The sequence below is a fragment of the Periplaneta americana genome, chromosome 9 (genome assembly GCF_040183065.1).
Source record: "Periplaneta americana isolate PAMFEO1 chromosome 9, P.americana_PAMFEO1_priV1, whole genome shotgun sequence".
Classification (NCBI taxonomy): domain Eukaryota; kingdom Metazoa; phylum Arthropoda; class Insecta; order Blattodea; family Blattidae; genus Periplaneta; species Periplaneta americana.
In genome coordinates, this window is record NC_091125.1 from 104,639,258 (window position 1) to 104,655,336 (window position 16,079).

Sequence of the window (16,079 nt, forward strand, 5' to 3'; positions counted from 1 at the left end):
CTTCACGATTTGCATTTACTTCAATTTTCTTAAAGACGCCCAACAGTATGTCAAGTACTGTTGTTGTTGCTCATTGACATTTCTGGCTTTGAGCCAGAGGCCGTTTTAGAGCAGCTTTACCTTACACTATCAGTCACGCTTCGCTGTTTCGGAGGTCGATGCTGAAAAAAAAAAAGATAATATTTCTATTCTGTCACTAAGTTATATGCAGTCTACCAGTATTTCACTAGCATTTCAGATAACCTTTGTGATATACACACATTGACAGTTAAATGTCACTACACTGTGACTTTGAGTTGGTGTGAGTGGTGTAACTGGGAAGAACGCAACATGTTCCAGTAAGTTTTCATTGTACATTATTATTGCACGTTGAGCAATTTTTATGCTATTCTTACTTCAACTTACCTATTTAACAGCTAAAGCAGTAAATACAATTGAAAAATGAAAATTAGAGTTCTTCAGTTTGAAGAATTGTAGAAATAGATCTTCGATTTTATTAATGAATACGTTTATAATCATGTTCAGCTTAATTAGATCCATTAAATGATGCCTATCATTTCTTAATATTTATAATACGGTATAATAACGATAATAATAATTCATCACCATTATTATTATTATTATTATTATTATTATTATTATTATTATTATTATTATTATTATTATTATTGAACCTCCAAGTACAGTATACTACAAGGTAGGACAATGAAATTGGAAGATAACAGAGAATGTAAAACACTGAAAGCGTTTGTTAACAATAAATATATTGGTAGGAAATGAAAACAAAGGATTTATAATTTGTTTTATAACAACAAAAATTATTTCTTGAAAACAACACCTCAAAAATCATTTCTTGAAAATAACAATTGAACAATTTATTTCTTAAAAATAACTGTGAGGTGGTGTCCATTCAGACGCACATTCTTTTTTTTTACGACGCTTTATCAACAACTTAGGTTATTTAGCGTCTGAATGAGATGAAGGTGATAATGCAGGTGAAATGAGTCCGGGGTCCAACACCGAACGTTAACCAGCATTTGCTCATATTGGGTTGAGGGAAAACCCCGGAAAAAACCTCAACCAGGTAACTTGCCCCGACCGGGAATAGAACCCGGGCCATCTGGTTTCGCGCTAGGCGCTCTAACCGTTACTCCACAGGTGTGGACCGCACATTCCTCAAGTCGCGACCTCAAACTGTTCATTACATTCCAAGCATCTCTAATGGAATTGCGGCCACTTCATCTCGAATTTGCTGCTGTAAAGCTGGGATTGTTCTAGGTGAATTATTCTCGAAGATACTTGTTTTCCGGTACCCTCATAGGAAAAAATCACAAGTGGTTAGATTGGGGGACCGAGCAGACCATGGGATATTCCCCTACCTAGAAATGATCGGGCGTCGGAAACTGCACACCAAATTTTTCTACCTGGATTTTGGTCATATAGGAACTGCATACCAACATTTTCTACCTGGATTACAGCCATATGGAAACTGCACACCAAATTTTTCTACCTGGATTTTGGTCATATAGGAACTGCATACCAACATTTTCTACCTGGATTACAGCCATATGGAAACTGCACACCAAATTTTTCTACCTGGATTTTGGTCATATAGGAACTGCATACCAACATTTTCTACCTGGATTAACCATATGGAAACTGCACACCAAAATATTTTCTACCTGCTTTGCCAATATTATAGATGGTTTTAATATACCAAACTGTTTTGATTTTGTTCGAAATGGAGATCTGTTCACATCTGAAAGTGACCGAGGTAATTTACTTCTGGTATATGACGACTGTAAATTTTATAAAGCCAAGGAATTGAAAAACTATGAAGTAATGTGGAGGTGTTGTATTAGAAAATGCAATGCGAAAATTTATAGCTTTCTGAACAATGTAGAAATTATTAGATAACGCGGTGGGCATAACATGTGGTGAACATTAGTATATTAAATCGCCAAATAATTAATGCAGCTAAGAAAAGAAAAGTCATCGATGTTGTTAATAGTAAGTCACCAAAAATATTTCATGCAGTTTGTCAAATATTTCCTACAGAAAACTTAAAAGAGCGTGACATATCACGAATAAAAGATAACATACAAATCGTGGAGGAAACTTCAACCTATTCTACCTAAATCGCAAAACCCGAAGTTCATGACAGACTGAGTCACTTAAACTTTATTACTCAACGAAGCGAAGATTTCGTTCTTTTCAATGACAAGAAGTCAGAACTGGCTGAGGTAAAACCGATAGGTACTAGACTTGAGAAATTTGCAGATTGTTTAGCCTACTATAAACGTACATCTCCGAAGATGCAATATTCTCTCCTACTGTATGGGCAGCCCTGAATGCATCGACCTCTCGCACAACAAATGGCTGTGAATCATTTCGCAAGCATTTTAATGTCAGTTTTTACAGCAGTAATCTTTCATTGTATAAATTCGTGAATCAACTTTTGGACATACAAACTGAGACTTATAATAAACTGGAAAGCACTGAAGGAAGTAACCGAAGTTTCAATGTAAAGTCAGCCAAATGCAAAAGAAACATATTTTGTAAATTGTGCAGTTTCCGGGTAGGATTAGTAAAACCCTCGTGAATCAGTGTGCAATATCCGGGTAGGATTAGTGGGTCCCTCGAAAAGCGCTGTGCAGTTTCCGGAAAAAAGTGTGCAGTTTCCACCTACCCGAAATGACGTGGTTTGGGAACAAAGCCCTCAAAGTGTCTATAGAGATTCGTGCAGTATGGAACGTAGTTGCATCCTGTTGGAATAATGTGAGTTCATTAAGAGGTAAACGTATGAGTTGTGGAGTGAAAAAATTCTGCAATATTTCCACGTAGCGATCCGTCACTGCATTACCAGTCTCATTTTCAAAAAAGAAGGGTCCAATTACCCCAGATGATGACATTACGCACCATACTGTCACTGTTTGAGCATGGAGTGGCTTTTCGTGGAGGTCTCGAGGGTTATTCTCACACCAATACCGAAAGTTCATTTTATTAACATGACCGGTGACATGGAAGTGAGCTCATCACTCATCCAGAGTTTATTCACTAGGTCTTCATCTTCATTTAATTGGTTCAGCATTTCCTGACAAAATTATGTCGAGTCATAATCCCGTTCATTCAGAGTCTGAACGATCTGAATTTTATAGGGATGGTAGTGAAGATCTTTGTGAAGAATTCTTCGGACTGACCTGTTACTTACTCCGACAGCAGCAGAATATCGACGGGCAGACCGGCGAGGACTTCTCTCAAATGCCTGTCTAACCCTCTCGATGTTAAAATGTTATGTTTTATTTAACGACGCTCGCAACTGCAGAGGTTATATCAGCGTCGCCGGATGTGCCGGAATTTTGTCCCGCAGGAGTTCTTTTACATGCCAGTAAATCTACTGACATGAGCCTGTCGCATTTAAGCACACTTAAATGCCATCGACCTGGCCCGGGATCGAACCCAAACCCTCTCGATGTTTTCTGGTGTTCGCTCTGTTTTTTCATTCCCACTCCGTTTTTTCTATTGATGCACTCGCTTCAAAGCTGTTTATCCACATTTTTATCACATGATTAGATGGCACTCCCTACTGGCCATCATACCCATTACTTCCTGGCATAGTTGCCTCATAAGTGGTGCCTTCTTGGTATCACTTGTGAGGTTCAGACCTGTCTTCGGGTAGTTGACTAAACAACAACAATAATAACAACAATAGTACACATACATGCTGAACTAAAAAAAAAACATGAAAAAGTGCTTACAAGCAAACGTTCTGATGGGGGCAGATAAAAAAGTTAATTTTTTTCTTCACCATGTTAATAATGTCAAAAGAAGTGCTTATACAAATTTTGGTCACTCGACCGCAATTACGAGGCCGTAAAAAATAAGTTCGCCAGGAGTCGTTAACAGGAAAAAAAAACACAATTTCATTGGATAAATTTATTGGAACGGACACAGCAACTGTTGAGTTATTTTTCAACATATTTTTCATCGGAATTGAGACATTTCTCATATCATAGGATCGACAGAGAGAGGTGCAGACGCAGTCAAACGCTGGTTCCGATCTGAGGCGGCTGACTTCTGCGACACAAAAATTGATTCCATGGTATGACAAATGTCTCAGTTCTAGTGGGGGATATGTTTAGAAATAGCGTAACAATTGCTGTATATCTTTCAATAAATATTTCCATGCAATTGTACTTTTTTCTATAAACGGCCCCAGGGAAAATCACTTTCTGGATGGCCTCGTAATTGCGGTCGAGTGGCCAAAATTTGTATAAGCATTTCTTTTGACATTATTAACATAGTGGAAGAAAAAAAATAACTTTTTTATTTGCCCCCATCAGAACGTTTGCTTGTTAGTTTTTTTAAAGTGAACACAACAATATGTTTTCCCGTGCAAACAGGTAGTAATAGTCGCCTACACTATAAGTTATAACCTTTTGGCTGTGCCAGCTAGTGGTCGGAGAATGATGAAATTAAAACAGAATTTTATTGAGCTCTGAAAGAATGACGTAGATACCTAATATGGAAACGGAAGAACCTCAAAAAGTGACCTTGTTCGTCACAATATTACTATGGACTTCCAATGAACTCTCAGGCCTGACTGGGACTGGAAACTGGAGCCTCCTCTGCATGACAGGCCGAGGACCTAGTTACAGACTGATTGCAATCTTTGTGTTCCCGCACAACTGTTGACAACTGAAATGTGATTAGTAGACAGCGGAGAAAAAAAGTCAAATAAAAGTCATGTTTACGGTTTACAAGTACTGTAAGCATAGACTATGGCATGAGGTGTGTATGCTTCCCAAGTAGGTAGCTACAACACGGTACCGTTCGCAGAGACCACCACGCGAACACCGAAAACAACTGCCAGTCTGCGTTCTCAGTCAGTCCTCATCCGTACGTGAACAGAGAACATTGAAATACTTAAACATATTCTTCATTTCTATTCAGTGAAGTGATCATAATGCCGAAGACAGATGTTAAAAAACATAGGGTGTATTCTTTAATACAAGAATATAGTAGTGATACTGGTGAAACAACTGTCGGTTATGTACGTGTGCATTAAAAGAGATAACAAAGCAATCGATAGAACATCACTATAATACACAGAAACACATGAAAAATGTTGCTCGTATGTTAGAAGAAAATAAAGGTTCAAGTTCAAATTCCACCTCAAATATGAAATATGACTTTAGCCAGGATTTGTGTCGAATGATGATAAGTTGCAATATTCCGTTCAAAACGTTGAACAATTCTCACTTTAAAGGGTTTATAGATAAGTACACAAAATATGCCATTACAATAGTTATATTAACGTACAACCAATATTCAGTGATTATTCCGTGTGTCAATTTACATTTCCCCCGGCCTATACCTGCACCAAGAGGAGTAGACCTGCACGCACCTCTACTGTGCTTACGTAAACAACAACCCTCTGACGAGACAAATTAGTCGCGTTGTAGTTACCTTCACATCCGAATGACTTTTTTTCCGCTGTCTAGTTATTAGTAATATATCAGATTTGCCAACAACATTAACTCAATAGATGCATTTTCCACGGAGAACATAATCGTTCTGAATGGAAAAATTACTTTTAGAAAAAATGCATGTTATAAACTTCTTCCCTGCTGGTATTCAAATAAAGAATACCTATAGCATTGTATAAAAATACCTATAGCATTGTATAAAAGACCATTAAAATTAATTACTTTGGTAAAAATACGGTATGTATAAATAGATCTAAATATGCAATCTATGCTAGAAATATAATCTTCGTTCACTTCGAAGTTATGGATGTAAAACAAGATATTTTAATACTAGAGCCCGGTCACGGTCACCCAGATAACGGAAGTTAAATAGTTGCATACAGTGTAGTCTAAAGTCAAGAAGTTATGAGGGAGGGGCAAATAGTACAGTCAGGTCAATGTGGTCAGGTCTAGTCGGGTGCATTATCTGGTATACAGTGTCTATCATTCTTATTCGTACATATCTAATTTAAACTAATAACACAACGTTATGTACAAAATAATTATACTCATATACTAATGAGTGTTGTACCATGCTTTAAAACCATTTCTTAGAACGTTAATTTAAGTTAAGGTATCCCCGTAACATGCCATGAAGGCACTTGGGGGGCATGGAGGTAGAGCCCCATGCTTTCAATGACCTCGGCACTAGAATGAGGTGGTGTGGTCGGCACCACGCTCTGACCGCCTTTTACCCCCGGGAAAGACCCGGTACTCAATTTTATAGGAGGCTGAGTGAACCTCGGGGCCGTTCTGAAAGTTTGGCAACGAGAAAAAATCCTGTCACCACCTGGGATCGAACCCCGGACCTTCCAGTCCGTAGCCAGCTGCTCTACCAACTGAGCTACCCGGCCGCAGAACGTTAATTTACAACCAGTTTTTATTTTAAGCCATAATTAACAAAAATATTAATAAATACATTACTTCGAAAGTAAAACTGTATGTCACTTATATTCGTACACTTGAATAGTATTGACGTATTCGGGGGTGACGAGCCTTAATGGTAACAGCGAGTGTGCATTACCGCGTGCTCTAGGGTTTGTATTGCTTCAGCAATCAGTTCTGTTCAAAATGGGCAAGTCGAAGGAACTAAGTGCCGAGCTAAAGCAGACGATAGTTAGATGGGCTCTTGAAGGTTATTATTTAAGGAAAAATAGGCAGTAAGTAAATTAAAGCCATTCCACGGTACAATACGTGATTAATAAATTCAAATACCGTGGATCTATTGCAAATCAGAAGAGGAAACCAAAAGAAAAAATACTAAATAAGAGGGAAGAACGTTTTATAATAAGACAGATAAAAATCAAATCCACGGTTAAGTGTGCCGAAACTACGTCCTCTCATGACAAAAACCATAAGGAAGACTGTTAGTGAATCAACGGTGCGCAGTGTCGTATATAAATATGGATTTCATGGTAGAAGGATAAGAAAGAGGTCCTTTGTAAATCGAGCTTTAAGAATTAAATGTGCTGAAGCTCATGTAAATAAGGAGCAAGAATTTTGGGACAGTGTTATTTGGTCGGATGAGACCAACATTAATATTTTCGGATCCGATGGTACCCATAGATTGTGGAGAAAGAAGAATGAGGCGAACAAAGTGGATAACTCTCTTCCCACTGTGAAACATGGAGGTGGCTCCATAATGATTTGGGGCTGTCTTCGAAAGGCGTGGGTAACATCGACTTCATTGATGGAATTATGGACAAAGTGGTCTATAACAACACATTGAAAAATAATCAGCAGACGTTTTGGACCCAAAATATACAATCAATTATTTAGAGCTTACCCTGAGCTAAGTACACTTAACACACACAGATTTAAGAAACAAATCAGATTAATTATTTAATTGTTTAAGCTAATTGAGTTAAAAATGTATACTCTAATATTTATGTACTTTTGTATTTTCTATTTTTATGTAGAACCTATTGTTACATGCTGTATTATTTTACAATTTATTAATGTTATTGTGCCCAATGAACTCTCTTAATTGTGTGATATATTTTGTATAACTGATCTGAACTGCGCCCGAGCACGAGCTTCTGCTCTTTCGGGCTGCAATGCCTAATGTAGCTCAAGTGTAAAGTATTAAATAAATAAATAAAAATGTCAAAGAAAGTGCAATAAAAATGAGTTTGCCGTCTGTCCACATTTTCCAACAACACAACTACACCAAACATACGGTCGAAATGAACAAACACTGGTTGATATGGAACGTCGCGAAACAACACCATACTCCTCCTCAATCACCGGTCTCAATCCCATTGAACATTTATGGTCCAGACTAAAGGAAAATGTACATAAAAATACAATTTCGTCCAAAGAGCACCTCAAAACTGTTGTGCTATAAGAATAGTGGAAGTTCACTCCGCAGCAATAAATTCCATGTAGAGAAGGTGCCAGGCAGTGATCAAAGGCAGAGGATATGCAACCAGGTATTAGAACGTAATTGATTGTTATTTCCGTATAGTTATTTAAATTATGGCTGTGAAACTTGCACTCTCACTTTGAGAGAGGAAAGTAGGTTAAGGGTGTTTGAGAATAAGGCGCTTAGGAAAATATTTGGGGCTAAGAGGGATGAAGTTACAGGAGAATGGAGAAAGTTGCAGAACACAGAACTGCACGCATTGCATTCTTCACCTGACATAATTAGGAACATTAAATCCAGACGTTTGAGATGGTCAGGGCATGTAGCACGTATGGGCGAATCCAGAAATGCATATAGAGTGTTAATTTGGAGGCCACAGAGAAAAAGACCTTTGGGGAGGCCGAGACGTAGATGGGAAGATAATATTAAAATGGATTTGAGGGAGGTGGGATGTGATGATAGAGACTGGATTGGTTTTGCTCAGGATAGGGAACTATGGCGGGCTTATGTGAGGGCGGCAATGAACCTCCGGGTTCCTTAAAAGCCAGTAAGTAAGTAAGTAATTAAGTAAGTTATTTAATTTTGTTACAAGTGTACGAATACAAATGACAGGTAGAGAAATTATATATTTTGATAAATTTTGTTTATTTACATGTTATGGTACATACGGAATTTATTTTTTTGTTTTATTTGTGTTCATAATGCTACTGAACAGAATTTTCAAAGAGAAATATAATACTTTCATTTCATGTGTCTTTTATCACCAATGTTATTACATATTTTCACCTTTACGAATAAGACATGGCATGCTTGGCCGTTTTCGCTCACGATACATACCGTACACGTGTACAGTACTTGACTAGCGAGGACAATTGCCTGTCTTCCTCAAATACAGTAACTGAACACACTAGTTTTTATCTTCCTTTAAATACGTTTTGCATACATTAACAGATAACTGGAATCCCTACTTACGAGCAAATATGTCGAAAAAATGAGTCGCAAAGCGATCTACGCTCCCAACGTTGTAGATGTAGAGAAATTCAGTTACGGAATATTTTCTATAAAAGGGAAAGATATTATAGTTTGTAAAATGTTCTATGTGGACGTAAGAAGACAGAAAAGATGTTTTATTCAAAAACATTGTAACGGTACAAGACACAAACACAACATTAAATCTAATAAAAATAATGAATACATTACCTCAACTTCCCGGCGACACTCAAATATTCGAACTGAATTTTTTTTACGCTATTATGTTTAATGATAATATATAACAATATCCTTAAGAATTAGGAAATAAATATTTGAAATAGTTCGTTAAAAATAATATAATATAAAAATTCCCCTAGAGCTTCTCTAGACACAAAGTTTCAGTGATAACAGAAAAATCTTTTCTTACGATACATTCAAAATGTTATTTTGTAGTTCAGCGCAACGAATAACTTTATTGTAAAGTAACTATTAATGTATAAAATGTGACATACTTAAATTTGTAATTTTTGTATTTCATACTTTTTAACGTATAAGCAAACACGTTGCAGAATGTTACAAATTACGTATAATACAATACGATGTAAATATATGAAACTAATGTTTTTGTGCAAAATTTCCGTTTATTAATTACTAGCCGTACCCGCGCGTTTCGCTGCACTTGTTATAAATAAATATAATTGACTTAATTCTGTTACATTTCCAAAAACAGCTTTGTTATTGTTAGTGAATGATTAATTTATTATCAGTTATAAATCGTTTGCTCCTGAATTACTTTCAAAGTTGTATTTAGAACTATGAATGCAACTGTTATTACCATGTAATAGGTTCTGGAGTTGTTCGATTAATTCTAATTTTAAGCTTGGTATTATGTTAGACCTAACAGCGTCTGAAACAGAACGCACAGTTTAGGTTTCGGAGAGTAAAATTTGAGCGGATTACAATCTGACAACTTCGCCAAGTATAACTTACAGTATCTCCGTCTCTGTCTTTCATTATGCACGAGTGACTGAGTGTGGAGACTAAAAGAATCAATACAATGCAAATTACGCGTCCTGTACAAACTTTAACATTACAGAAAAACAAACTGTAACGAAATGTAAATATAGACAGTTAGGGAATCATAACTAGACTATTATTTTATATTATTTATAACACTGGTCAACAAAATTAAATATATATTTTTTGTTAAAATAATGAAGAAGAGTGATTCGTATACAATTTTTCGTGCCGATTTCAAGTCTGTTTTCAAAAATTTTCTATCACCCAGAATTTGTGAGTAATTATATGAAATATAAAACAAATTTTTCAAGTATTGATACCTTATAACATTTTATCTAAAATCATATTTAGGCCTACGTATCTAAAATGTGTTCGAAATAGTTTTTAAGGCTATACTCGGCTTCAGAAACATCTCTTTTTAGTGTCCGGCAGTAATCTGACAGAATATTTGGGCTCCATTTTTCCTGGACTTTTTTTTTTTCAGAAAAATCCTGACGAAAACGCTCCCCACATTCGTCGGTCACTACCCGAAAGTTTCGAGGAAAGAAAAAAATAGACGAGAATCCAAGAAGTCATTTTGAGAGATACATGACACCCCATGTTATACAGACGTGGACAAATTATTATACTAAATTAATTATATGTGCAACGAAGCTGGAATTTTCTTTAGAAATAATGAACAAAAATGTATTTTGCACAGATATAATGAACAGAATTTTGAGTCTGGAAGTTACTAATATTTTGTGAACATTCCCTTATTCTTTATTAACACGTTGATTTTGTCAGGGATGCTGGAAACCAAAGTTTGACACTTTCTTTGAATATCAGCATAATTTAGCCAGATATCAGACAGAGCTAAAATGAGTCCATGTTTTGTTGTAAGCCTCTTTTTGTTCACTTTCTTCTTCAGTATAGATGACAGATTTTCAATTTCGTTCATGTCCGGTCTTCTTTCAGGCCATGGAAGAATATCTTCTGCAGTATATAATTAAAACACCAGTAGTACCAACATAGCCAGAAAAAATATACTTAACCATTGGAAAAATATACCAGAAGATGTAAACAATTATATTTACAACAATAGAGACTCTGTGAATTATACTGATAGTTGATATGACGAATTATATTATGTTCCAAGAAAAACGTTTTAGTCTAATAATTTGTCCACGTCTGTAGTTCTGAATCGGCTCGCTGACAAGTTCTCTGCAATCTTCTGGTCTATGGTTGCTAGAAAGTAACAGTCTGTTGAATGATCCTTAGGTTACCGGCATATCACTGAAACTAGAAAAGACATATGACGGGATCCTTTTAGTAAACTAGTTAATAGAATTACATGGAGCACAACAGATTTCAGGGGCCCAGTTCCTGCCTTCATCTATTTTGTAATAATAACACTCGTAGTAAAATTCACCTGTGTGATTTTAAAGTTAACTAATCACAAGAGTAACCAAAATTGTATATGTGATTTACACAGTATTTCGAGGTATTTTCACTTTATAAGATACTTTTACCATACTTAAAATTATGGCAAAGAAAACATAGGTTAAGAAACTTGTTTCATGAATGTGAATTCCAACTCAACTGAGAATAACAGTAACTCTCACAGTCTTATGAAGAATAAAATTTATTTTTATGAATCTGACTTCACAGGCAATAATTATCTAAAGTTATAGGTCAACTGTTAAAGCAATAAAATGAAATATTTGAAATATTTTCTTTTCATTAGCATGTTAAGGACTATACGTAGCAATAAAAATAAATTAATTCTTCTAAAATTACAAAAACAAAAACATGATGGATGGTAGAAAAATTCTGAATTCATTTTTGGAATCAGCAGATGACATTACATAAGACACAGAAGATATTGTACATTTAACAAAATCACTGTTGACCAGTGTAATTAGGCATGAGAAACTAAAAGAAAGACATGCTTAAATACACGCATTTAAAACTCATACCAATACATGCACGTCATTTAAGTTGTGATAACGAACTAGATAGTGGCGTAAGTATAAAAGAGCTGCACGCTACGAAGATTGCATGAAGATAATTTTTAAATAAATGAAGTTGCTTCGAATAGTTGAACAAATACCGATTTACTTCACTCACCAGAACACTTCTAAAATGAAGATAGTATTAAAATGAATTTGAGGAACGTGGGATATAATGGTAGGATTGGATTAATCTTACTCAGGATAAGGACGGATGGTGGGCTTATGTGAGGGTGGCAATGAATCTCCGGGTTCCTTAAAAGTCGTTTGTAAGTAAGTACTAACATTACATAAATATATACTTCGAATGTAAAACACAAAATTAATATAGGCTATCGACAAAGGTAAGTTGTGTATGTATCAATCCATATAATCCAAATGTTAAACAATTTTTTCTGTCTTTATTTTGCAGTTCTGAATTCATTCTCCTGTAACTTCATCCCTCTCAGCCCCAAATATTTTCCTAGAACTTTATTCTCGGACAATCTTAACCTCTGTTCACCTCTCTCAAAGTGAGAGTCCAAGTTTCACAACCATGCGGAACAACCGGTAATATAACTGTTTTATAAATTCTAAGATTCAGCTTTTTCGAGAGCAGATTGAATTTTACATAATAAAATTTCATTTTAACTTCACATGATTTGTCTGGCTATGGATACATTTTAATTATCTCGCACAATTCTCAAGGTTACACACCTTCTGTTGTTCCCGAAAAACAGGCCTTAAAATTTAATTGTATGGAAGATGAGAAAGAAAAATACTAAAGCAGATTGACAACTGTACTTAAATCTAACACAAGAAAGCCACTCCACCGTCAATTTATGTTTTTAAATTCAAAGATAGGTAAAAATGATTTCCGTCTTAACATTAGGCCTATATCTATCGTTTCAATCTTTTCCTCGGACGCCTAACGCCTCTCCTCTTCAATTGATTACATTTAGTTTTTATTTGCGTTACTTTTTTGTATCCCTTTCAATAAGTCTGCTTCCCCAGAGCTGTCTCTATTTTAAGAAAGCTTTTCTGTGTGCCTTCATCGTTTTGTGACCATTGTGTAGTTTCTAAAGTTAATTGGAAATCTCATTTCTTATACTTTGCTGAACTCTTTGCCTCTCCCTTTACTTATCTACAAAATGTCAAAAGGGCACTAACTTCCTCCTATTCCATATAATTACGAAGAAAGAAACTACCGGAATTGCTATTGACCTCTCAATATTCTTAGATTTACAGTTCGTTTCTATCATTACGAAACTGTTTAACACAGCGGTCATCAGCACAGTGCACCCTCGGGCTAGCGTCTGTTACCCGCGGATAAGACATTGTACTGGCGTGCATCCATGGCTGCTGGTGGGTATGCTTTCTCCCTCTCCCTTCTGTGCAACGGTGCATATTGCGATACACTTCTCACCCGTTACTCATTTCAGCGAGTGCTGACGACCACTTGTTTAGCACACTAAATCACGTCAGTCGAACTGGAAACATAATTTATGGATATTAATTCTATATGAGACACAATATATCTTTCGAGGACGGAGAATATGACAACACCTAATTTTTTCAGCAGTTCCTTAAGGCTTAAGGTGTATCATATGTAATGTAATAAAACTGATTGTAATTTCTTACAGAGACGTGCAGCCTCTTCCAACTAATGGCATCTCACAGACCTGCATTAATCATACAATCAATACGGTGAAACAGGTATTCAAAGGTTCAAGATGGCCTTTACAAAGTAAGTTTAATTTAAATTCACTGTATTTTATTTTCTATTTTATTTTACTGATCACGTTCGATTTAAATTAAGCATAGGGCCTATTTAAGAACCTAAAACAAAACTTTCTGGATATTCCACCGTGTACTGGAACTCATTTTCAACGTTTCGGAATTGCATGAAGTTCCACTTTCAAGACAATACAGCGATACTTGACTTACAGTTACAGTAATCTATCTTTCATACTAATTTGGTTACCTATCACAGTAACCTTCTAGATAGCTTGTATGCATTAAATTTGAGCAACCTTCAAAACCCTTATCGATGACGAATGTACAGTAAGTGAACGTTGACTAAAAACTTTGCTTTATTTTCATTTATTACTTTTCTTTCCTATCTCTTTCCTATGATTCTGTTAAACGAATTTCAATAATTATTTTATTAAAGAAAGATTAGATGCGATTATGATACACGGTGAAGAACAGAGCTAAATAGAGAAAAACTGCTGTCATGAGACATTTGTGAGATCATATCGCGACTGCTGATATATTGGAGCTCCAATTTTGCTGTCATCTACAGAACATCGTACGCAACTAGGGCTTCAGATCCCAGGAATCAATATTTTTTATTTTTGTTATAGTGGAAGTGCCATTTACCTTTTCACGGAATTTCTTATTTCATGGAAGCCAGTAAAAAGAAACCAATCACACTGGCAGACACAGAGATTTGTACTCAGAGATTCACGAAAGCGAGTCCAGTGTTTTACCACTGAGCCACCTCGCTCGGTTATTTGGACATTACTAAACCAAGAGAAGTGCCATAAATGTATTTGCGTTCAGAATTTTCTTTTATTCCACGTAATGCGTAATAATTCATTACCTGAATTTGTAACAAAATGTAAGACATAAAAAATTTATTACAATTGTTAGAATTTAGAGACGAGGGAGTGAACCGGAGATTTTGTTCTTATGAACCAAAAGTAACCATTCACTCAATAGCAATATTAGTGTAATATCACAGTCTACTACAAACAGTCACGAAGCTTGGGGTAATTTTTGCCAACGAGTTGCATTTCTCGCTATAGTTGCTAGCCGCTTGGAGCACTGTGAGTACTAGGAACAATAGACTGTGTCACTGCCATCGTGATCTAATACAGGCCGTAAGGCAGGCCATGTGACTCGCTTAACCCGATCACGAAGGGCGGCGTTTCAACCATATAAATTAATTGGAATGCATAAAGAGTAACATATATTTCTCTAAAATGTAGTGTAATTGCATTAATAAAATTTAAAACAATGATTAGGGGACACTTCAGACATAATTCCTTGCGAGTTAAGGTGTAATATTATTTTTGGTGTGAAAATTACGTTGTTCGTATATGTAATACCTGCCTTTATTTCGATTAAATATTGCGAAATTCTTGTACATTCATTTATGCACGATTCAATAATTTTCAGTTGCACCGCACGAATATTTAGATATGTTGAAATTATAGGTTATGTCTACTGTAGCAGTTGTCCCTTTCTGTCTAATTTTAGTGGTCTCCAATGCCCTGTCACTACATATGTATATGGATATGTCATATGGATATTATAGGTTATGTTTACTAGATTTAACTTATATTCCTATATTCGCAATTAGACATTATAATTAAACAATCATGTATGACACCCGTCACATTCTATTTGTCTGTATTTTAATACTACAATTGAGAACTGAATTATTGTATTTATCTATTACCTAAGAGACGAAGTAACACAATCGTACGTACACCAATTTGATAGGAGTGGTATGGTAAATTTTCTGTCTACAATTAAGGAAGGTAGATGTGCTAAATTAAAATCATCATCATCATCATCATCATCCTTCACGAATTAGGCCTCTGTAGACCTGTTTCGGCCCCATCTAGCAGTCTTCTTAAAGGTCTTCCTGGTCGACGATGTCCTCTAGGTTTATATTGCATCATAATTTTTGGGATTCTTGAATTTTCCATTCTTCTTACATGATCTAGCCAATTGAATTTGTATCTGCTGATTTTTTCTTCTACTGACTCTACTTCTAATTGTTCTAAAATTTCTTCATTCCTTTTTCGGTCTAAAAGAGTATATCCTGCTGTCCTCCTCAAAAATTTCATTTCCGTTGCTTTGATTCTGTTCATGTCTTTTTTCTTTAATGACCAAATCTCGCTTCCGTATAAAAGGGTGGGTAATGCTAATGTATTATATATTTTTATTCTTGTAGATTTTTGTACTAATTTAGCTTTTAATGCATTACTTATTATTCCTAGAATTTGTGTAAATTTGGTAATTTTCTTGTTCACATCTTTTTCATTTTGATAAGATATTTCAAAACCCAGATAATTGAAATTTTGCACTTGTTCGAGGCATTGGTTATTGTGTATTATATTACTTCTGACTGGGTCTTGTCCTAAAAATGCCATTACTTTTGATTTTTGTGCTGAAATTTCCATCCCAAAATCTTTTAATATTTCATTTAAT

The 16,079-nt window shown here is 35.5% G+C and overlaps 3 protein-coding genes across 5 annotated transcripts in view; 2 read left to right on the plus strand and 1 right to left on the minus strand.

The window, feature by feature from the left end:
* The window catches only part of Bap111 (Brahma associated protein 111kD), a 643,372-nt gene that overhangs the window by 529,219 nt on the left and 98,074 nt on the right, over window positions 1–16,079 (minus strand). The gene's annotated exons all lie outside the window — the stretch shown is intronic.
* Window positions 1–16,079, plus strand: part of LOC138706346 (nose resistant to fluoxetine protein 6-like) — a 123,126-nt gene that overhangs the window by 62,405 nt on the left and 44,642 nt on the right. The gene's annotated exons all lie outside the window — the stretch shown is intronic.
* Window positions 223–16,079, plus strand: part of LOC138706345 (nose resistant to fluoxetine protein 6-like) — a 60,201-nt gene continuing 44,344 nt past the window's right edge. The window contains exons 1-2 of the mRNA XM_069835517.1: window positions 223–338; window positions 13,499–13,602. Coding sequence (XP_069691618.1) covers window positions 331–338; window positions 13,499–13,602 — 112 coding nt within the window. The 5' untranslated portion in view covers window positions 223–330. The remainder of the gene's footprint in view (window positions 339–13,498; window positions 13,603–16,079) is intronic.